This window comes from Echiichthys vipera (assembly GCF_963691815.1).
Source record: "Echiichthys vipera genome assembly, chromosome: 13".
In the NCBI taxonomy this organism is placed as follows: Eukaryota; Metazoa; Chordata; class Actinopteri; order Perciformes; family Trachinidae; genus Echiichthys; species Echiichthys vipera.
The window spans coordinates 19,572,616-19,596,470 of NC_139838.1; the positions used below are offsets into that span (position 1 = coordinate 19,572,616).

Consider the following 23,855-nt stretch of genomic DNA (forward strand, 5'->3'; position numbering starts at 1 on the left):
CAAAAGTAAAAAGGTTTTATGTAATTAGAAAGTGTCAAATGCTTTGGCATATTTGTAACAAAGGCAAAATATAACAAAGTAAAGTGCAAAATGAATACATCTACAAAATCATAAGTATAAATAAATAAATTAGGCAATAAATAGACACATAAAAAAGACCTCAAAGCTGAATACTGTGTGGCCCACTGGCAACAAAAACACTATACTTTATAACACTTGAGAAAGGTTTGACCTTTTGAGGAGAATCAGAACATTTTTAATGTCTGGATCCTCTTCTGACATTGACGAGTAAAAATAAATAACATCAAATTTAAGGTTGTAGGAAAACACAGTTTGTTGAGGAATACTAAGTGGGATTTTTCAGCCATGGAAGTCCAGTTTGTTTCCCTAATTCCCTCTCACTTCCCACTGTTTACCTTCAAGTAAAGCACAAAATGCCAAAAATAAGTTTAAAAAAAGAGAGAAAGAGAGACCAGCTTGTATGTCTGTGTCCTCACAAGACACTGGCTGCAAGAAAAATTGCCAAATGAATATTTCCCCACTATTAAGGTGTACTTCACCATACCTAGCATGAAAGGTTTGTACTTTAAATTCCTCACAGTTCAGTGTGGATGTGTCAGTAGCCAGCACAGTATACAGTAGGCAAAGCATGTGTATATAAAGGAAGAAAGTATTTTGTTTACTTGCAGAGAACAAATGCCGTGTGCTTTCTTTGTTTTGATGCTTTATCTCCTTGTAAGTTCAGTACGAGGTCAGTTCCACCAAAAGCAGGATACCAGATGTATCCTTACATTATGAATGTTTTCTTTTTGTTTTTTCTTAAAAAAAACATTAAATATAAAAGTTCTCTGTATCCCTTTGCAGGAAAACTGAGGAAGCGATTCATGCTTTAAATTCCTGTGATATTCCTGTCCCAGAAAGACAGAGAGAGATCGGAGAGGATTTGTGCTTCAGTGTTGTTTCGTCATGGGTTGAAAAAGAAAAAAAAACAAGGGACGAGGATAGATGTGGACGTAAATAGATTTTCAGAAAATGATGAGCTAGATGTGCTGTGCTTTATTTATCTTCACAGATTCTGAAAACAGCCCCAGAAGGACACAAATCTTATCGAAGCAGGTGGCAACCTAAATCAAGCATCGGAAACTTTTCTCCCTACTTTCAGATGAGGAAAGAGAAGACAAAGGAGGGACTAAAAGGTTTTGTTAAAACATGTCCTCAATCTATTTGCCTCATGATCCTTGCAGAGAAAACACTCCTCCCTTTCAGTGCTCGGTAACAGGAAAAGTAGGGGAGTGAGGCCAGTAAAGTCTGATTTAAATAAACAAAAAAGGAAACCTTTCTGAGTCCATCATTCCCCCAGTGAGCTCAAAGGGGAGAACGCCCCCTTAAAGCATGCTGACTCGTAGTGCTTGTTTAGGTAACTCTTGAGTGCAAACGTCTTGTCACACCGTTTACACTTGTAGTGCTTGAAGGCTGAGTGCGTCTGCATGTGAGCACGCAGGTTTGACCTGTCAGCAAACGCTTTGCCACAGTGCGCGCAACCGAACGGCTTCTCGCCTGTGTGCGAGCGCATGTGGCCCTGCAGCAGCCACGGCCGGCTGAACGCTTTGCTGCACACGTCGCACTTGTGCTTGAGGTCGTGGGTCAGCAGGTGCATGGCCATCGCAGGCATGGAAACGTAGACTTTCCCACATGTGGGGCACTTCTTGGCCATCTTGCTGTCTATGCTCCTGTGCGTCTGCTTGTGCCGGCTCAAGTTGGAGGACGTGGCGTAGGTTTTGCCGCACTCGCTGCAGGTGTGCCTCTGAATGGTTCCTTTGGGGTTTCCTGTGGATTTCCTCCGTGATCGTCCATCCATGATGAAAAACGCATCCACTGTGTATCCCTCGCTCACCGCTGCGTCCCCGTTGATGTATCCACCGGCTGATGATGAAACTTCGGACCGCGGGCTGTCCGGCTGGTCCGAATCGCCATGGATATCACCATGGATACCAGAATAGGTATCGTCGATGCTGCTATAGATGATTGACGGATGCTCAGGGGAGGGTACTTTAGAGATGACAGATGAGTCACTTCCCACCACATCATCATAAGGAGATGGACTCAGATAATCGCTGACATAACCTGAAAAGAGAGAGGAAGAGGTTCATCATTTGACCATGACAGGGATTGATTGGAAATTAGAAGCTGATGGGTTTGAAAATCTTTACAGAGAAGCTACATGAGCGCAACAAATGTGATATGGACACCAGAAAGGGAAAAGGAATGCCTTAAAGTAACAAGAACCTTTCTTTGCTTCCTTTGATATTTGAGTATTAACAAGCTTCTCCATAACAAAAAACTCAGCTCACTAAATCCAGAGATTACCTGCACTGCCCTAGACATGTTGCCTCAGTAAACCCAGGTTCAAACCTCTAATTATATCTATAAGATTTCGGTGCCAACCAGGTTATATTAGCTTGTCCGGAAGACTGAACAAGTTTCCCATTTACAGACATGCCCACTTTATGCTAATCCCATGCAGTTTGCAGCATACATTTGTTATGTTTGCGTATTATAGGTGTGTTTGAATATTTCCGCATACTGGTGTCCCCAAGCAGTTCATACATGCTATTGGTACCCCTTAAATCGCATGTGGCCTCATTTGAAATAGTCTAGATCCCCCACTGAGAATGAGGTATCTTTCTGGTCTCATGAGCGCTGGACAGGCAAACATCAGCCAAACTGCTGCAGTGAGTTATTTCAAAATACACTGGTTTATAAGTATATCTTTACAGGCAAGTTACATGAGTGCTACAAAACTTATGCATGATTAACTTTCATTCTGATAACGCAGAGGGCTCTGACCTATTCACTGCTACCAACAGAGATTTCATATAATTGTAAAAACACAGGCCACAAATCAAACTCACCCAAGTTCATTCATTATTCAGAGAGCTGCTTCACATGTTGTCTCCTGATAATATTACTGATTAGAGACTGCCATCTCTGGTTTCTAAATATCAGCCCCCCCCATCACGTTAATGCATTATGCATATTGTGCTTTAAGATGAACTTTTGTTTTACCATTAACACTTGCACCTATACTAACCAGAACAAAGATACCAGTCCATTCTTAAGATACACCCACACACGCACGAGAGGGTTTGTCTGAAGCACAACCATTTTTGGAGGTGGTATAAAGCAGAGAAGAAGATGGGAAGATGCAGGAAAAGTTGAGGTATTTATAGTTGTAGTAAAGTGCTTTTATGTCTTTGCCAGCAAGGAGGAGACACTTTCCTCTCAGTGGGAAATCTTTATTTTATTTTTCATAGAAGGGTTCAGTGAGCATACTGACTCCTCGACAACTGCACCTTTCCCGACAGCTGCTCACAGTCACACCTCTGAGCTGTCAAAACATCTGCTGTTGTACACAGAGCATTTCTATTACAGCAGCCGAGTGTTTAGTGCTTTGCTCAAGGGCACCCTGACACTGATTACTGTGTATTGACCATAAAGCCCTTCACTCTCCTTGAGCCAAACAGTATTTCATTCCTAAATAATCTGCAGGATTTTGTAAGGCTCCTGACAAATCTGATCAATTATTTGTTGCCATGTACTGATGCTTAGTTCTATTATTGGTTTCTACACTCAACAGGCTGAACTCCAACAGACACAAGGAGAGACTGGTAGCTATAATACCCCCACAGCCGTGACTCCTGTGGATCTATCGCGATCAATAGCTCTCCATTTCAATTAGCACTCTCTGAGCATTTAGACACAGGCAGCAGAGGAGATACTATTGCTGGTAATATAATTTCATGACGCAGTTCTGAGAAAAGCTCAGAAGTCGGTCGATAATATGATGAGAACAAGAGACACTGATAGATAGAAGGTCAGAGAGAAACGAGAAACGAAGCACGGCGAGAAGAGAGATGGCAAGGAAAGAACGAGTTGTGGCGGAGTGAAAGTGGTGTTACGTCCAATGTGGCGGTTAGGTGGTTTGGCAATACTGTTTAAAACTCTAATGCTGATTTAACGTTTTGAATCAAATTAAGATGTAGCATCAAAGGACGACAGAAAATCGAGGGGCAGAGGCAAGAGTGAGAGAGTAAGAAAGAGGCGGAAAATCATGAATCATGAATGTTCAATCATCGCACTCTGGAACAAAGTACTGTGTTTGTGTTGCCTGTGTGTGTGTCCCTTGTTTTATAGAGCATGAGTAATGTTAAAATATGACAAAGTGTTCATTTTTAAACCTTATTAAGTTGCTCAAGAGCAGATCTAGTCTTGGAAATGATGCAGAGCTAATTACTCAAACTGTCAGCTTTCCAGGACAACAACAGACTTGTACTGGTGGACACTCAACAGCTCCACTGGAGGGGTCACTGCATGTAACTTGATTAAAAGTACAAAAGTATTATCAGCAAAATGTATCAAAAGTAAAATAGATACTCCGAGTTTTATTAGTAATAATACACCGTATTATTGGATATTATTACTACTTAAAGTGTAATTTCGGCGCAAAATCCTCCCGTGGTCTTTTTCGGTTCTTATATACATCAAATAAGCCATTGAGACAGTTTTTTGTGTGTATGAACTATTAATGGAGAAATCCCGGAGAGTGGCTAACACTGATTAGCTCAGTTAAGGCATTAAAATGGCTTTTTAAACACTAATGCTGCTCTAAATAACACCAAACATTTGCAGTAGCATGATAAGTATCACTAAACATAAAAATAAAGCACCAATAACGTAGTTAGCAAACCTGGAGTTTATTAAAAGAGTGTTTTAAAGACTTACCTACTGGACCAGGTACCAGCTCCTCTCGTAGTAAAGTCCATTAAAGTCGATTACCAAAGTCAATCCAAAAGGAAGGAGCCCATTAATGCTTTGTTTAATGTTTAAGGACTCTTATCATGCTGCTGCAGAAGTTTGGTGTCATCATGAGCAGTATTAGTGGTTAAAAAGCTGTTTTAATGCCTTCACCGTAATGCCCCGAGCTAATCAGTGTTAGCCACGTCCGGCTGTTAGCGACTCTACCAGATTTCTCCATTAATAGTTCATACACGGAAAACACTGTCATGATGGCTTATTACATGTATTTAAGTGCTGAAAAAGACTATGGGATTGTTTTGCATGTCAAATCTTAATCTGAAAAGTAATTAGTAACTAAAGCTACCAAATATATAATGTATAGTGAAGAGTACGTTGTCGTTCCTCCAACATTTAATACTGTGTACAGTGGGAAGTACAAAAACATCCCACTGTACACAGTATTAAATGTTGGAGGAACGACCAACATACATTTCTTTAAAGTTTCTCCTGCAGGTGGAAAGGTAATGTCTTGTTTGTAAAACTGAAATTTTGGCCTGAAGGTGGCGCAAAAATAGAAAAGCCCATTTGTGGGAGCAGATCAATCGAAGACATGTGAGTGAGTTTGTCACTGTATGCATTGTAAGCTTGTTGTTAGCTTGGTGATCCTTTACTCAAGGTAAAATATTGGATGCATCCTCATAGGAACCACCGTTATCTATTTCTTATTTAATTGATATCTGGTCAATCATTTTTACAACACAATGCTTAAGAGCAGTGTGTTGGATAGATGGAAGGACAGACTCAATGAGGAGTGACTTAGAGTTCGACTCCTGATGAAAATGTTGTGTACAGTGAGAAAGAATAACTCATCCGGTGTTATTCCCCTCCAGTGTTCAGTGTGTATCACGTCACCTCTTCTGTAGCGTTATTTGTTTATTCTGCTGAGATAGCACCAGACAGCGTTGTGCCTTTGTGACTGACAGGCAGTAAATAAAAACAAACTCCATCGCTGGTTTTAGAACGCGAGATTATAAGATACAAACACAGCGCTGGATTCTCTCACAGAAAGCTTTCCTATGATCCCTGCCAATTAAACATGACCGTTCCCCAGTATCCTCTTTTTAAAAAAACTGTTTTGTGAGCAGTAATTGCTGAACGTCTGCGCACTGTCTCTGTTTGTTTGTCTTTGTCTCTCTCCAACTGTCTCCGTCTCTGTCTCGCTGTGTCAACTCTGTATTCATTTCAAAGCACTTTAGCAGCATTAGAGCTGATAGCTGTTCTAAATGCTTATTAAAGATTAAAATACTCTGCCAAACTGAAGCCTTCCCTTTTTTATGTGTCTTTGAAATACAGAGAATTAGAAAGAGAGAAAAAAGATGGAGAGAGGCGATGAGAGACTGAGAGAGAAAGAGAGGGAGAGAAAAGCTGCAAGCTACAATTTAATTTTTGATCCAAACCAGCAGTAACTGACACACACATGTGTGCTTTGGACACTTGTAGGTCACTGAATGCTTCCTCTGTGTGTGTGTATGTGTGTGTGTGTGTGTGTGTGTGTGTGTGTGTGTGTGTGTGTGTGTGTGTGTGTGTGTGTGTGTGTGTGTGTGTGTGTGTGTGTGTGTGTGTGTGTGTGTGTGTGTGTGTGTGTGTGTGTGGGGTGTGTGTGTGTGTGTAATGCTGTGCACTCAGCTGTGCAAGCTGCCTGGGAAATGTGCCGAGTAGACAGAAACACAGCAATGCACATACATTTATGTGCATGTCTTTGTGTGTGTGTGTGTGTGTGTGTGTGTGTGTGTGTGTGTGTGTGTGTGTGTGTGTGTGTGTGTGTGTGTGTGTTTGTGTGTGTGTGTGTTTGTGCATATGTGCATGTGTGTGCGTGCGCAACAAGCTGCAGTTGCTTCCGTCAAACTCTTGTTATATTTATACCAAGGGATAGCAGCCTCAGTCTTTAAATGCTTGTCGCACTGCTGCTGCATGTTTCTCTGTTCACTCTGTCATCAGAGCACCTGGGATCTCTACATCTCACATTTGACCTTGGTACAATGTGAAAAGCAGGTTGCATTAACAGTGTTGCACACTGCTCCCTGTGGTGTGTGACAGCCAATTGTTTCATCTTATTCTTTTAAGCTGCATTAATGAATTTTGTGGCCACTAGGGGTCAGAAACAAGCTGACAGAGGTGATAAGGCCACCCTGTGACCGAACAATTGCCTATTTACACTTTACGCACAGCAACATAAGTCCCATTTTTTGCCAGTAAATTGCAAGTCCTCCTTTTTACTTCTCATTTTGGTTTCCTGAAAAATGTATCTGGCTTTTTTCGTTACTATGTCCATGTTTCTTCACCAGATAGTCGTTTCATATTTGACGCTGTTCATCAGGACTCATTTCCTGAAAACAGTTGCTGCTGCTGAAAACAGGGTTGATGAGAGTGGTGACCCATTACAGTAACAGTGCCAGTAAAAACCAGAAGGATTGGCTAAAAGAGGCTAAAAAAATGTCCTCAAGTTGCAAAATTTTGGCTCTTTTTATCTTGCAAACAACTCCATTGCATGCAGTCATTTGATCGATGACTTAAATTTTACATAAAACATCTGTCATGTAAAAAAGGCTGCTACCTTAGTTTAAGTCATCACACCTAAGGGGCCAAAGCTCCTGTTGCACCAGAATAAAATAAACAACAACCTCTAAGATCAACTATAAGACAGCGTCAGCGTCTGTTAAGAATGCTAGTATTTTATCAATACTTACCACTGAACAGTTGACCCAATATTCCCATTCTCACTGACTCTGTATTGTATTTTGTGTATCTGGGATTACTGAGTGCGTGGGAACCATTTAGCATTAATGTAGCTTCGCAATATTGTTGAAATCTTGGAAAGAGACTCACAGCTGCTGATTTGAATAATATACTGGGCATACTGCATGTGTGCTGGAGACATTATGTATCAACATAATAATTTAGTGAGGCACTCAGGCTCCCTGTTGCTTATCAGCTGTCTCTCTTCCTCTTTTCCCAGTAAAACAATTGATTTTCTTTCTTTTTTTTCTACTTAATTTCAGTGTGGTTGCTGTACTTTATAGCTAAAGAGATGAAACCCATGAGGACTATTTCTATTCATGTGGCATCCATTCATTTCTGGATCATCAGAGTGTGAAGAAATCCCAAATGTGAAATGTTACAGTTAAATTGAAAGACTGGTGGAGTTTTATTTTCTGTTTTATGAGATGCTGGCACACAATGAAACAGAGTTTGTCCAGAGAGCCTGTCCTTGCCAAAAACAATGACAAAACATGAAAAACACTGGAAAAATCAAAACATGTTTGATGTCATTTTCATGCATGTTTCATGGTGTTAGATGTAATTTAAACATCCTATTCAAGGTATGGTATATGTCATCTTTATATTGAGAATTATGCTTTTTCACATAAAGATCCAGATCATGATACAGATGCACCATGATGAGGCACATCTCAGAAAGACCCCTGACCTCTGACCAGTGCAGTGTAAAGGGTCAATGTGTGCTTAATACATTATATTTCTTAAACAATGTTTTCCTCTTTTACATCCAGAAGGTAGAATATTCCCTTCACTTCCTGTCATCTCTCTGGCCTGTTTCTCCACATAATACTGTTTCATGGAAATAATCTTTGCAAGAAAAATATACAGTCTGCATGCCTGTGATTGGTATATTTGTGGGTTGTCACCGGCGTTTGACCCTGTAATTCCTTTCCCCCCTCACCCTTCTGAAACGGGCATGACTAATCTGGGGATAAAGAAATACCCTGGATAGTGTATGGCATATATTGTACGTGTGTGTGTGTGTGTGTGTGTGTAGGTGGGAGGGTGACTAACCTTTGTCATGATGATGGAATCGCAGACTGAGTGCTTCTCTTCTGCTGTGACCATATGAGCTCTCCAGCTCTGCAGCCGAAAAATCGTCCAATTTGACTTTCTTCACCAAGAAAGACCGAGGCATGATGGGACAGTAGCTGCTCCTATCCTTATACAATAAACACACACTCTTCTTCTTCTTCTTCTTCTTCTTCTTCTTCTTCTTCTTCTTCTTCTTCTTCTTCTTCTTCTTCTTCTTCTTCTTCTTCTTCTTCTTCTTCTTCTTTCTTTCTTTCAAAGTCGTATAGCTGAAACTCTTGATCGCTTGATTTTTAATTATAACGTGCTCCCTGGTTTCAGCTCCCTCCGATCAAACAGCCTCGGAAGTAGAAAGGAGACATGGCTTTTTAAAGATCACATAAACCAAGCATAACTAACACTTATTGTTATTAAGTATTAATAGTCTGTTTTCCTCCAACAACTTGTCACTGGGAGACCTGTAGAGCTCTGAAAGGTCAGAAATTAAAATTTAAAAAAATGAAATCAAACAGTTTCTTTAGTGGCTATTGCCCCTTTTTCTTGTTTGTTGCTTTTATTCCGTTGCTTTAAAAAGACGACTGTTTGTTTCCAAAACCGTTGTTGTTCAGCACGCCGGACAGCTCCCAGACCAGTTGTTCAGTCGGTCTCGTGGTTTTCAGCACCGGACAGCTCCCTGCACCGCCAACCTCCGTGCAGCGCCGGAGAGGAAAGAGAGAATAAGCAGCCCAGCAAAGAAGCACCCACACCATATACCGCCACCCAGGTCAGTCAACGCAGTCTTGGATTTGAAGTGGAAGTGTCTTAAGAGTCAGAGACAGACGAAGGTTCAAAAGGCGACCGCTGAGCCGAGGAAACGTCTCGAGAACCCAAACTGAGCCAAAATGTCATCACGTGTCCTTAAAAGATATTGCTCAAAAAAATGTGTGTTTAAAGAAAAAACTGTAGTTGAAAGACCGGAACAGCTCTCAGTGTCCCCGTGGCTATAACTCTCTCTCTCTCTCTCTCTCTCTCTCACTCTCTCTCGTCTTCACCTCCTCTCTCTTCTCCTCTCATTGGCGCGTGCGGAGCTGCGGCTCTTTCTGAGGCACGAGATCAGCTGTTGCGGCTTTATAGAGAGAGAGAGAGAGAGAGCGAGGGAGAGAGAGAGAGAGAGAGAGAGAGAGAGAGAGAGAGAGAGAGAGAGAGAGAGAGAGAGAGAGAGAGAGGGAGAGAGAGAGAGAGAGAGAGAGAGAGAGATAGAGATAGGGAAGTGCTTAATTTTATTCATCAGAAGAAGAAAAAAAGAGCGTCTTGTCTTGTGGGACCAGCAGCGGCGCGCGGAGAGGGATTTAATGAGGTAGTTTAAAGCGCGCGCTCACTCTGTTTTTTACAGCAATGACATTAAAAGGCAGGATGGATGAGCGTTGGTTCGCAGACATGACTCTGTAGGAAGGATGCAGGTAGCAAATTATAAATTAGATTGATAATAATATATATATATAAAATATATATATATACATGTGTGTGTATATAGCACTTTTCTTAACAATGTGCTTAACAAAGGAAAATAAAACCAGACGAGGCAGGAAAAAAATGAGAATAAGGCCAAAGGACATGAGCACCGAGATAGTTAAGTATTTTTACTAGTATTATTTTAATCTTTATTTTAACATTTGAAATTTAGGTTTTTGGCATGAACAAATAATTTCAGGGTGACTTACATTAAAGGTTGAATATGTAGAATCTTCAATAAAAGCTATGTTTTTCAGAAAATATTACACCCACGGGGCGTTTTGAGGGGTACAGAATGAAAGTATTGCTTTTCCATAAAAAATTTACATTTAGTCTAAATTCATTCATTCATCTTCAACCGCTTGTCCCTGTTGGGGTCGCGGGGGCACTGGAGCCGATATTTTTAAATGTTTTGACGGGTTTGACAATGACTTTCTGTCACCTTCTGTTTACACTTTACCAACCATTAAGCGGCATTGCTGGTTGCCAGAGTTGTCTGTTGTGATGTGCAGCTACTGTAGGCGATGAACTGGTGAAATGTAGTTTGCCAATCCTGCAGCTGCTTATTTGTCCCAGCAGCTGAGTAACAGGAGACTGGCAAAAACGAGTCAATATAGACCAAGCATTCACTCGATGGACTGAGATAAAGGAGTTCAACAGCATTAAAACACACGCTGAAATGGCTACGTTTCTCTTTGATCGGTAAGCTAACTTTCATGTTTACTTAGCTGTAACGGTAACTGTCAGTCAAACTCCTCTGCAATACTTGTTTTTATGGTGCGATTAGCCGGAGGGGACGGGTTCAAACAGATTCCGGTCTCCTGTAGGCTACTGGACCGGGTCCGACGAACCTAGCAACCTGAGTGCTTTTAATTATATTTTGTTATTGTGACTATGCTCTTGAGACACTTGATGACGGTGTTCTGCTCATTCTCCATAGTCAACCTTTAAGTTGGAGTAAAAAGCATGAACTAAGATGTCTACACTGAAATTACAAACAGTCTAGGTACCTCAAATGAGGAGTAACGGAAAAACAGGATGGATTGGAACGGTTCTATTTGTACCATCCACAACTTTTGACAAAGACAAAAAAACTGTTCTAATGTGTAACGCACTGAACTGAAGTGAACCAGACTGCTCGGTGGAAACGAGGCTTTATGTGCACATCATGTGTACTGATGTGAATGCAAAGGTACAGCACTAACTGTCTGTTTACAGAAAAAAAAAATCCCCCTCCCGCCTTTTGATTCTACACTTTCTCATTGACTGAGAACCATCAAATTAACCTGGGAACCAACTTCTTGTGGCACCAAACACAGGTCAATGCTTTTACACTGCATTCGACCAATTGAGTTCACTTTATGCAAATCAGTGCTCCCCCTGGGCCAATCAGATCTTCCGTGCGAAAAAATCCAGAGTCAGCATCAGCCAATGAGTTTAGTTGATGTGACTGAGGTGAAGGGGTTTTTACTGAATGGTCTTTCACAGAGAAAGAGAGAGAGAGGGAGACAATGTCAGAGCTTCATGTAGGACCTTTGCGTCACACTCGGTTAATTTGTATGTCAGAGGAAAGAGACATGGTGCAGAGTGATGATGCACTGTTTTGGTGTTTACACACTCAAACAAACAGACGTTTCCCTCCAGCCAGTAGACAGCGACACACTCACACACTCACACACTCACACACATATGCAAAGCCCTACCCCCCATTCATACACAACCAGGCCGGCAGGGTGATGTGTGATGTAATGCAGTGACGTGCGTGTTTATGTAAGTTCTATTCAGCGAGGTCCTTGGAGTTATCCTATTTTTGAACTTCATTGATAAATGTTTGAGCGAGACAGAGAGTATGTCAGTGTGTGTGAATGTGCGTGTGTGTGTGTTTTGAAACTTGTGTGTCTGTGTAGTTAAGTGCATAGTCGAGCATTGCTTTTTAACTTATCAGGCTGGTCTGTCTGTCTCTGTGGTCGTCACTTACCATTGCTGCTTTATTTATGTGTTGATGCACTGTAATGAAGGGGTTTCTTGTTCACTCTCAGATGGACTGTATGATATTAGATGCAGGCGTTTAACAGTCTGTGTTTGAAAGTGTAGTCTGAGGCTCTAAAAAGGCTCCGACAGTCAAGGGAGTTTCCTAAATGGGACCAATACATTGAGCTTCTATTAAACGTTAGTTAATCCTCCCCTATTTAAAACCTGTGTTGTCCCTGTATGAGGTGAATGGGATTTCTTGTAGTACCAAACCCTCTGAGATCAACATCCAACCTCACACCCCTATGCAGCTTTCAAGCCCTTTAAGTTGTTTTTGACTCATTGTTTTGGCCTACACATAAACTGTACCGTCAAGTCTCGCTGCCTCAATCAACCCTTGCCTGTTGCACTCTACCTGCACAGCACGGAGAAGGCAAGACTCTCCACTCAAGAAGAACGGCAGCGTCAGACGTTTCAGACCCAAGACGACACGTTAAGCTGACTAAGCCCTCTACCTGCTGAAGTCATTAAGGTGAAAGCAAAGGCAGAGGTGTATGGGAACTCACTTTCTTATGGAGCCAGTCTCATGTGGCCATTCGAGGAATTGCAGTTTTTTGCTTCTTTTGTCATCTCCAGAGATGAGGGTTACAATATGATTTCATCTAAAATTACAGCCATAATACAATTTCCTGTGCTGTGCTTTTATAAAGAAATGTTTTAGTCTTTACACCTGAACTCATCAACTATACATCTATGTTTTACAGAGTCTATGGTGTCAACTACATATCTGAAATGACCTGTGTTGTTGTCAAATGTAGAGTTCCCTGACTGGAGACAGACAAATGCTGAAAGAGCAACCAGGTAGATATTGAAAGGTATCAGTTGTCGGCGGGGGTAAGATTGTTTCTCTGTGCGGATCAATGACACACCAGGATATACCAATTCTATCTGGTCTATTTCTATGATGGTCAAATTGTCCACTCCTCGTTATTTTCCCTGTTAGTCTGTGAGTGCTGCTATACTGCTGAGCTCAGCGAAATTTATCTGCGTGTGTGTGTATGTGTGTATGTGTGGGTCTAGATTGTGTGGGGACATGTGGAGACTGGAGACCCATTAGCATAATAATAGACTCGGATGCATGTAGACAGGCAGGCGGTGTACGAGCGTGTTAGTGTGTGTGTGTGTGTGTGTGTGTGTGTGTGTGTGTGTGTGTGTGTGTGTGTGTGTGTGTGTGTGTGTGTGTGTGTGTGTGTGTGTGTCTGTGTGTGTGTGTGTGAGTCCTGTCAGGAAACACAATCGAAAGGTCCTTGTTGACTTTTCATTCCTCTGTCTTTTAAAGAGCTATTTAAATGACAGGGTTTTAAATAAAACTCCATTCAAATAGAAGGGTTTTTACATATAAAGCAATAACCAGATGAAAGGCTTTGTAAACAAAAACTGACAGAGAGAAATACTGAGCAGGAGGGAGGAGAGTAGAAGAAGGGGGGGGGGGCAGACAGGAAAACAAAGAGAGGGAGCGAAACAGAGAAAAATAAAGAGGAAAAAACACTTACAGAGGACAAATGGAAGGTCAAACAGGGTTTTAAATGTAAGGAGAGAGAGAAAGAGCGATGCAGCTCATAGTAACATAACTGTCACAGTGGATGGATAAAGGTAGAAATGAATGACCCATTGAGAAAAACATACACTTTTATTCTAATTATACATCTGCTTGTCTAGTTATACTAGTTGATAGTGAGGCAGTTAATGTTGATACACTGTTGACAATGGCTTGTCCTGGAACTGTTACAGATGGGTGACACATTTAAGTGAAAAAACAAACAAACAAGTGTCTATTTCAATGGATAGCATGATGTTTTGAAGTGGGGTTGTATGAGTACACATCCATAGTCAGTACCTACAGTAGATGTGGGGGGGGGGGGTAGATGGGGTAGCAACTGAATATATTTTAGCCCCTTAAAAAAGGCCCACCTTCACCTTGCCGTCAGACAAATCAGTTTAAGGCAACGTTTACACGTACAGAGTGGCCAGAGTGGAGATTTTGAAAATTTCCGGTTGCACGTTTGCACGTAAACAGAGAAAAACTGAGTTGTGTGTGTACAATGTTATTTGAGAAAACGGAGATGGCGAAATGTCCGTTTATGAAAATAGCCAGCCGCACGTAAATGTATCACGTTTACACGGGATGGGGAGTGAATATCTACGCTCGCGTCAAAGCCACCAATGACAAAACAGTCATTTTACCTTGCAGAACACAATCGTTAGTTTCTGTTTTTGTGTGACTTTGTTTTTTAATGGGTTTGTAAAACCATCAAAGAAATTAACTGATCAATGCAGCGGTAGTACAGCGTTATCTTTTTTGGGTCAATGAAGTCTGGTGATTTTGACGAGCATAGACAGCTTCAGTTCCCCCCTTGTAAACTTTTCTCTCAGTGCTCAAGGACAGTGTTTCAATGTTACCTGTACGTAGGCAAACAAGCACAAGTAAATACATTCACTCGGCTATGTCTTTAATACCTAAACAGATTGTGTTGTGTTTGTATGATTTCTTCTCCAATTCAAAATCTGCCTCCAAAGGAGCTCGTTCAACTTATCACCATGTCTGACCCTCAGGTCCGTACAACGCTTTGTACCTATACCATTACTCATAACACCCTTCAGAGACATTTACTTATCTTCAGAGGGATCCAGAGATAAATATCGCAAGATGATTACAGGTGTAAGATGTTTTTTTTAAGTTTTCTCATTTTTCTAATGAAATACTTGATATATTTTCTCCACAAATGCATAAAATAAAACAATCTGAGGAAAGTCTCTGCCCATGTCTACAGAAGAAGACTCTGCTTTCAGAGGTTGTAAACCAAAATATTTAAGAACTAGAAGGGCACCCTGAGAGCACAGACCTCCCCAAGCTATGCCCTATACCCTACCCAGTCTGGAACAGGATTATCTGATTATTCTGCCACCACATGAATGCACCACAAATGTCTTAGCTCGCAAAGTTAACTAAAGTGAAAGGTAATTTGTCATTCATTCGTTCACTATTTCATTCAACCATTCATATCCGCTTGAAAATATGAAACTAGTTAAAGTAGTTCTTCCTTGTTCCACTCTTCATCCTTTCACCAAGTTTCATGAAAATCAAGTCAGATCAGTAGTTTTTCCATAATCCTGCTGACAGACAGAGAGACAGACAAACAAACAGACCAATGGAGGTAACATGTGCCTCTATTCTAATTTAGTGTAACTTCCATGCAATTACCAGAAAACTCAATAGTGGCCAAGGATGTATCATGTCCACTGCATTAACATGTGAACAGTGCAGGACATCACAAAACAAAAAACAATAAAAGTTTAAAAAAAAAAAAAAAGCAGCACACAGCTGGCCATAATAAAACAAAACAGAGACAGAACAAAAAAGAACAAAAAAATCACCAGTAAACCCGTCATGCCTGTGTCATTAAGATACATATATGACCCTGCATGTGTGCTATGAATATGTATGTTGTATGTATAAGATGTGACCCTGGACATTAATATGTATTGGGCGGTAATGAGGCGAATGGGCAGATCAGATGGGTCCTTCTTAACTGGTCACATGTGGCTCATTAGGTGGGGCCACACAGAGCACCTGATACCCTCAAGATGACTGCTGCACCCCGAGAGTTATTTCATATAATATCTGTTTTAGGAGGCGAGGCAGAGAGACAGAAGAGATGAGACACAAAGGAAAGATGAGACACAAAAATTAACATTCAGATATGAACTATGACAGGTACAGTACATGATGATCACTAACTAATCTGGCAGGACGGGTACAAGGAATGAAGTTCAAACGTGAACAATGTCCTGGAGCAAGTCATCAAGGTGGTGGTGGTGGTGGAGGGGGGGGGGGGGGTGCTCCTGTAGTTGACCCTGACCTCTGACCTCAGTATACTTTTATCAGAACAGGAAATAAGCTCAATCTTTGTGGACAGACTCTGATAATATTAGCAATAACTGTCCGACTAGACCAGGACAGAGGTGGATAGAGAGCAGCAGGACGGATAGTTGGGTCCATATTAACTAGGCACAAGTGTGTCATTACGTTAGGTTGATATAAGGCAGCTGATACCCATGTTGGGACTGTGGGGTTATAGCATTATATCACTGAAACCCAGCATCTCTCAGTGCACTTTACAATGTGTTTCCTTATTCTTCCAAACTAAAATATGTTACTATGTTATTTTATAGTCAGTAAACTTTGAATCTGTTCAGTTAATTTGAGGGGTCAGGCATGTAGATGCAGAGACAGCAGAAATGCTATAAAAGTAGAACAGATAATTAGGTCCATATAAACGGAGACACCTGATACCCAACAACCTCCAACAAGTGATGAACCATTTGTAGTAAATGTTTTACACGTTGACATTGTAGTCCATGAACATTTTTAAAGTCAGAAACATCTCTGAGTCATCCTGGGAAAGCTTATGCATTATGTTGCTTTAAAAAATGATATGAAAATGCAATTTTAACAGAACCAATAATACTGCAATTTTGCCATCTATGACAATAAATCCAATAGGATTCCAGGAAATAACTTGAATGTGCGAGAACTGATATTAAACCAGGAACAGTTTAGTCATAATGAATCCCCAGCTCTGCTTGGAAAGTTTCTAATACCTGGGACTTATCCAATTTGTTGGCGATCTCTCTTTAGTCTTCACTACATGGACAGAAAGTTCAGTGATTCGTTCAGTCAGTCAGGACTATTCTGGCAGAGTTGTTTGTCGACACATTCCCCGGTTGAGTCTTTACCACGGACCAACATTTTTGAGTCCATCCATCCATCATCTTCAACCGCTTGTCCCTAACGGTGTCATGGGGGGCTGGAGCAGATTCCAGCTGACATTGGGCCTAAGGCGGAATACACCCTAGACAGGACGCCAGTGTATCGCGGACAGCCATTCACACTTACATTCACACCTACGGGCAATTTAGAGTAATCATTTAACCTAACGTCTGAATGTCTCTGGACTTTGGGAGGAAACCGGAGAGCCGGAGAGAAGCCACGCAGACACAGGGAGAACATGCAAACTCCACACAGAAGGGCCCCAGCCCGGATTCGAACCGGGAACCCTCTTGCAACAGTGAATTCCTGACTAATGAGGATGTATATTTATATGACAAATTAAACTAGAGACCATCTTGCCATAGGATCACACCAGTTGTGATGCTAATTTGGGACAGGAGCGTAAAGTTGTGGGGCATTGGCCCCTTCCCTACTTTCTACCCCCTATGTCTGTCACCCTTTGAACCCTTGTTTTGATCTCAGCTAAACACCTGTAAAGACTGCATCTTGCATGGTTAGAGGGGTGTAAAGTGGGGGACCAAGGCCCCTTCCAAACTTTCAATGCCCCTACGTTTGGGCCCCTTGCCCAGATCACACCCATCAGCCATCATTTTGATCTCAACGACACACCTGTTATGTTTCGTGACTATCTTGCACGGTTGCAATGGTATTATGGTGACAGATTCTGGCTGCAGACAGACAGACAGACAGACAAACACCCGGCAAAATATTGAGAACCACCTCTGCTTTTAGTTCCTGCTACAGTACACTCAGACGCACAAGGTGAATAATACCAGCGTCACTGTCACAGTTGGTAATGATCGCTGAAAACGCACCTTCTGAGGCTCAAATGACTTAGAAGAGTCTTTGTGACAGTGTATGTCCTTCTCTTAGGATTTTAAATGAAAGGTAAAGCACCGCTCTCTGTCAGAGTAAAGAATGAACAGAAGCTAATTAGATCACAACCTGTATGAAAGCTTTCTAACAGCCGTAAGGATTAATTTTGAACAATCTGTTCATATTCCAATGATTAAGGTCTTTCGACTGTCATGGATAACTATATTTCTTGGATTTTGTGTTTCTCTGATCGCTGCAATTTCATTTTATCTTTTTACCCTAGATTGAATTTGCAATTACACAATGATCTGAACACCTTACAACATCATTGATGTCCTGTCCCAATACAATATACTGTAGGTGGCAGACAATGGCAGTTTAAAAGCGAAGAAAAGCCATCTACAAGTAATAAAAAAGTTCTTGCTATTGTAAAGATTATTATGACTTAAATCAAATTGTATGCCACTTTTGGGTACATTTGAGGTTGTTTCTACCTACACCATACTCAGTGTTATATGAACAAAGCTCATCAACAATGATTTTGACATGTGCTGATGTTTGTTATTTCGTTCTGGGTGCAAACCACCTTTATGAACCCAAATCTGGGGCAACACATGTTCAGCGACAGATAGACGGATAGATATTTAGATAGATAGACAGGTTTATGAGTCATTAATTCAAACAAAGGCGGCTTATTAACCAGCCTGTGTCCGCAGCTGGCTTACACCTGATACCTTCAATAGCCCCTAGACTCCTTTAACACTGTGTGCGTGTGCGTGTGCGTGTGCGTGTGCGTGTGCGTGTGCGTGTGCACGTGCGCCTGCGCGTGTGCTCTTGCGCGTGTGCGTGTGTGTCTGTGTCTGTGTGAAGGACAGCTCACAGTATCACACACACACATTTGAAATTCTAGACATCAAGGACTGAATTACAATAGATAAAACATACATAAATGAAAAAAAAATCTCGAGGACCAGAACAGCGTACCTGACAAAGTCTGATGAAAAGTTAAAAGTGATCACAACAGCCAACATTCAGAGTAAGAAAAGTCTAGATCTGTTGAAAACATACATTACATATAATATATGTAAATTAAAACATTAAAGATGAGTGATTTAATTCAAACACATATTCATTCAAACTAATGTCTTGCTCTGCTGAGATTTAATGCTCATTTCCTTTATTATTTTCAACAGGAGTTCTTCTGCTTGAATGCGTGCACTTAAATAATATTTCCAATTCCTATTGAATGTCTATTTTTTAATTGGTATTCATGCAACCAGCGGGAGCACCAGTGATACATTTACCCTCCCTACTGCTGTGTAAATTAAGACATCTTCAAATGCTGCTTTTCACAAAGTTAGTCAAGTGTTGTGGATGTCAGCTCTCTCAAAAAGGGGATCAGATAAGTAACTGAAAATCAGCTAAAATTAGAGAGGTAACAAGCAAAGCAAAGCGAGTTTTGATTGGCAGTGAGGCTCTTGTGCTGAAACGATATCAAACTGTGATATTTGCAAAGCAAACTGCCTCTGATTTGAAGTCGCATGCAGATCTATTTTAGCTCAGGTCTCAGCTGTGTCAACACGTTAACCTTCCTATGAGGAAAAGACAAGTCTCATGACCTTGGACAATTAAGCCTCCATTTGCAGACATGAAAAAGTCGCACCTAAAGCTAGTTTAAATTGTCTCTCATTTTGTGCAACAACTCAGTAGAGAGAAGAGATTCAGGGGGTTAATTGGGTCTAGGGACGCAGCGCGTGCACACACACACACACACTCTCACACACACACACACACACACACACACACACACACACACCAAATCCTCTTAGCTTTATAATGAAGGAAGTAGAGATGTGTAGAGGAAAAGAGAAGCAGAGAGCGAAACATGGTGAGAGATAGAGCGAGAGAAAGAGGACAAGGATGGAGAGATGAGAGAAAAAGGAGAAGGAGACAGAGATGCAGGTCAAGATAAAAGGATAAACACTGAGGGATAAAAAGGCAGGGGATGCTGTGATGGAACGAACAGAGAAATAGGAGACGCAGGAAAAAGTTGAAGGGGTGACAGTTAAGACTGGATTGTAAAATAACAATGCACTGTTGCCATGGAAACAAGCATTTTTATCAGCCCAAGAGGCAAGGAAGTAACCTGCTTGTTAAACCTCCTGTGCTATCTTGTTAAGCTGTTGTTGTGTTTGTGCGAGCAACAGTATGTTCGCAGCCGTGGTGTTCCCAAATGAAACACTGTGGGCACGCGTCTGGCTTTGTTCTGTTTTTTTACCCTCCCTAGATTTTTAGATTAATTACTGTTTTCTCTCTTCAATTAATGTGTGAGGTTTTGTTCTTGGACCCCAGTGGAAAAACCTGAAAAACCTTGAAAACTTTTGATTAAAAACCAGCCTTATTTTAAGCTTCATTACTGTGGATTTCCAAAGGTTTTTATAACTAACTACGGTTGGAGCATGTTGTTTTTCTACAGTACTTCTACAGAAAAAAGTGAAGATCAACTAAATTGGTAATCTGATGATAGGAAGTTTGTTTATTATTTATATTAAAGGAACCAGACTCAAGCAGCAAACAACTAGTTTAGTTGTAATGTCCTCCTGCACAGAGATTCAAGTCACTCTCCCTTTTCGTGTGTGTTAAAATCCGAGTTTCTCTGTCGTTTGATGTGATTGACTCTCTGGTCCGCGTGCATGTGAAAAAATGTCAATATTGCAGGTATCGGGGAACCGTCTGGGAGAACCATGTGGAGGCAATCCCAACCCACTTTTCGTTCTAGTATTATCATGCTAGAATAATGCCACATATAATGTTAATACGCATGTTACAGTGACTTATAAGGTCCTTATTATCTATTAATTAAGTGAATAATAAAGAATTGAAGGGTTTCTCAAAGGTGCTTATAACTGTCTTATGATCTAACAATAAATATGTTTATTATGCTTTTATTAACTATTATATTTATTAACTTATAGCCATATTAAAATATAATAACGTTAAGCATCTTACTTTACTATACTTTAAGTATAAGGCCCTATCAGCTTTTAACTGACGCTTTTTAGAAGGGCCTTAAAGTTGTTAAAAGTTTTCACTTGACAGCATCAAAAAAAAAAAGATGAGCTCCTGATTCTATGACCTCTGTTGTTTGGGACCAAAACAAGCAACCAGATGTAGTCAGGCTTGTATTGTTACCAGTTGTATGTAGTTTGGAGTAATGCACACAAATGCCACCAATTTTACAAAGAAAAACATGTCTTTTGGTAAACCTCTGGGGAGCTCTGTGATCCCAGACAAAATGCTCAAATCAGGTCAGTTCATATCAGCAGCTCACATACCTCCTGGCATGCTAATTTAGCACATCCCTTTTCAGTACAAAGCACTGTCAACAGAAAGATAAGATCTGAGTCCTGCACCTGATGATCCGAAAGAAGACAGCTTAGTTGACGGCTTCGAAACAGCCACAGGAGATTCGGCCGTTTTCATAAAATCCATCAAAAACCAATTCTAATTTCCCCACAATCTGTTCTTATATAGTGTTACATATCTTACCTTTGTATGTTTGTTAGATTATTGTTTCTATATTAAAGATAGAATCCAAAAGGTTTTTCATGGTTTTGTCTTTCATAGCCATTAATATATTTTCATTAAATAATGAAAATTCATTTCAGAGTCCGCTATTCCAGCCCAAAGTTTAAATTGCGTACCTTCACACAATTCACAGCAAATGATGCATGCATGCGACATGACTGTTTGAATGTTATCTCTATGTTATCAGACTCTGTTTACGGTTCACTCTCCTAGAGCTGTATCAGAGCAGTATTACATGTTACTGCTAATGCAAACTGAACATTTCCTTCTGCTGCTGATAGCTCGCACTAACAGCGTTCAACGGCCCAAACACAGGGTGGCTTTTATTGTGAAGCAGTCACAGGAAACGTCATCGTTTTTGTGTCCTTAAAGCAAGACAATAGTTTTTGTCATTTTCACTCAATTGTAAATCCTAAACTGGAGCTTTTAAATGCACAAGCGGGTTTTGTGTCAACTGTAATTAAAGCATTACTCACAGTCTTGCAGTTTCACACACAAAATACTTTAAAACAGGACGTCACAGTGCAGGAGGGACAGAAGGCCATCAAATAATTTTGTCTCCTGCAGTGTGTTTGGAAAACTGACTCCTGCAGACGCAGTGATATGATGCAGATGATGGAGCTGTATTATATGCTGTTGTTGTCAATGTCAATTTATTTCTATAGAATTTTAATCTTATATTCTCTACAGTGGGCGCATTATTGCACAGGACTTTCTTGGTCAGCTAAGACACTAAACCGATCAGAGGAGAATATCATATAAAAGTTTGGCACAAATACACGTACGCATGCATCGGCCAATCTTTCGCCATCACTTTTTCCTCATTTCCAGTGAACCTCTCCTTCCTTCCCTGTGAAAATGCTGATTTCAGTGTCTCAGAGTTGCAGAGCCATGCAGTTATTCCATTGAGTTATACCATATCTAGTGGAGGAGAACTGGATCATATCTTGGTTTGCCTGCATCTGAGACAAAGATAAAAGGCAGAAGTTATGTGTGTAATCGCCAGATACCACATACAGACCACACTGAAGGTTTTAAACCACATTAATGATAAGGGATAAAAGCCTTTGATGTCATCATTAAATCAAAAGATCTTTTATCTTTATTTCTTATCATTATGTTTTTTCATCAGGATATTAAATTTAATTCCTTTGCCCACGGACATTGAACTTTTCATGGGCAAAGAAGAAAGAAAAAAATTCCAAAAAAATGATGTCTGACTTTAGAAAATAGTAAATTGCTTACTTTAATATTTGGGTGGTTCTTATTTTTTACTCAGATATATCTCTGCTCACTTTCTGAAATGTCTCCAACGTAAAACCATCAATATTTATTGAGACTGCTGAAACTGACTGACTCACTCCATCTGTCTTCATGTGTGTGTGCATGTGTTATAGGACGCAGAGGGAACAAAGGATTTCCATGGAACAAGGGGCCCAGGACAGGACTGAAGGGGGGTGGGGGGTTGCAAGAGGAAGGGATAAATTAGGAAAACGTCCCCCAGCAGAGCCGCGAACAGACTCTGGAGGAGTAGAGACAACAGAAGAGGGGATCAGAGGATAAGTGAGGAATAAATGACAGGGAAGTTTTAGAAAGACATGCTTTAAAGGTTTTAGGGTTGAGCACTTTCAAGGGGCTTTTTTTCTTTGCAATTTTTCAGAGTCATTCAACTTTGTCACACAAAGCTCAGTGGAAGTCGGGTTAAGTCAGCTCAGTTAATGAGAGGCTGTGTGGACCAGTTAACTGAATTTTGGGCTTCAAAAGTCAGCTTTAACAACCAAAGTCATTCTGACCTTTGTATTTTCTCCTCCTCAACAATTTTAATCCTTCTTTGAATTGTCTGAAGGGTTCAATCTAAAAGCCTTTACTGTAAAATAAGATAAATTAACATTTCAAATATCAATAAACTATGGCTCCATTAATTTGTATGCAGTAACATAAGTACTAGCCTTATTCCAGATGTCTGAATTTCTTCTTACTTCTGCAAATTCTTTCATCGATCCAAAAAGTCAAAATCATAAGTTACAGAATAATAAATTTAAATTGTGTTGATTAACTCAAAATCCCCCCCAATCATGTTTTTATGAACAAAATGAGGTAAAGTTGTCGAATAACGTTTTTGATCAAGTCACGGTATGTTGATACTGAACATATGAAATTAATGTTAACTGACAATGTATTTCATTGGTTTGTTTTGTGCTCATAGCAACTAAAGCGTGATTCACTTTTCTTTTCTCAATTATGCTTCGGTAAAGTTTAGGGAAAGATTGTTGTCCTAAACAGAGAGGCACGGTATGATTACGTAATTCACATTTGACCAAAACCATTCTTCCCCTGCAGGTTACCTAAATATAACCAGTCAAAGTCTTTAAACACTGGTGATCCACCTTCATTAACTCTTACTCTGACTATCAGACTACATCTGTACAACTGATCATGGCTGAGACAACTGACAGTTTCTACATTACTT

The 23,855-nt window shown here is 40.5% G+C and overlaps 2 protein-coding genes across 2 annotated transcripts in view; one reads left to right on the forward strand and one right to left on the reverse strand.

Moving 5' to 3' along the window:
- The window catches only part of slc45a4a (solute carrier family 45 member 4a), a 188,241-nt gene that overhangs the window by 162,630 nt on the left and 1,756 nt on the right, over positions 1-23,855 (forward strand). The window lies entirely within an intron of this gene.
- Positions 1,349-8,773, reverse strand: LOC310955879 (transcriptional repressor scratch 1-like; the record flags this gene model as incomplete). Its single annotated transcript, XM_083925956.1, has 2 exons — positions 1,349-2,124; positions 8,650-8,773. The coding sequence occupies 2 exons, from the start codon at positions 8,771-8,773 to the stop codon at positions 1,349-1,351; spliced, it is 900 nt and encodes a 299-aa protein (XP_083782082.1).